Source organism: Limulus polyphemus, unplaced genomic scaffold (genome assembly GCF_000517525.1).
Source record: "Limulus polyphemus unplaced genomic scaffold, Limulus_polyphemus-2.1.2 Scaffold2388, whole genome shotgun sequence".
NCBI lineage: Eukaryota > Metazoa > Arthropoda > Merostomata > Xiphosura > Limulidae > Limulus > Limulus polyphemus.
The window spans coordinates 131241-132124 of record NW_013667998.1 but is presented as its reverse complement, the minus strand read 5'-3'; the positions used below and the strand labels follow the sequence as shown (position 1 = coordinate 132124).

The window sequence follows — 884 nt, the reverse complement described above, 5'->3', positions numbered from 1 at the left end:
AAATTGATTGGGGGTGCCATATGGAACTCTTACCCAACAAACAGTCTAATGAAAATTGAGCAACTCTCAGTATTATTTTTAATTAGGGAATACTGGGACCTTCTTACAATGTATTGAGGTCGAATAACCCCAAGATAGGACTTTGTGTACCATCGACATGCTTTATGGAAGACGTGTCCCTTGCTTTTAATAAAGGTAGGTCTTTCATTTAATTTCATGTATTTAGACGGATATACAAACGTCAAACTACAGTTGAACAAACGCTAAGAAAACATTTTTCATGAACTGTTGAGTTGTGTGATCTGTCTAAATATTTAAAAAAAATTTTAAAGGTGATATAATCGTATTAATTCTTTAAAATTCTGATGAACAACAAAAAATATATCAATAAAGTAAAAAATAATACTGATTTTTTTAGTTATTAGTTTCGAACTTTTTTTATTGTAGAGAGGTGATTATGACAATAAAATTCCAGATTCTTTTTCATTCATGATATTAAGTTGCATTTTTTATTTCCTAAATACACCTGATTTTAAAATGTCAAAATATGTAGTTACAAGCCAAATTTCTTTCCCAATTTTCCAGTTTTAAGTAAACGTACTAAAGAAGACGATTATAAACAGTAGTTTGAAAATTTTGTATCCGTTTGTTGAAGCATTACAAAAAGGATAACACAGGACTGCGAATTTAAAGTTCATAAAAGTTGTTTTGGTTTTAATAACAGATTTTCCATAATTCAGCTACGCAGATTTCGAACATAATATTCACTTTTTTCTATCACGTAAACTTTTTCTTACAAATCAGGAAGAAAAAAACTTATTTAGATCAAATTATTGTTTCGTTTAGCACCATGAACATTTTTTATTATCACTCTTGTTAACAAA

General features: G+C 28.4%; 1 protein-coding gene across 1 annotated transcript in view; it reads left to right on the top strand.

The window, feature by feature from the left end:
- The window catches only part of LOC111087620, a 47517-nt gene extending 47062 nt beyond the window's left edge, over positions 1-455 (top strand). The window contains exons 3-4 of the mRNA XM_022394896.1: positions 87-195; positions 448-455. Coding sequence (XP_022250604.1) covers positions 87-195; positions 448-455 — 117 coding nt within the window. The remainder of the gene's footprint in view (positions 1-86; positions 196-447) is intronic.
- Positions 456-884: the final 429 nt, after the last annotated feature.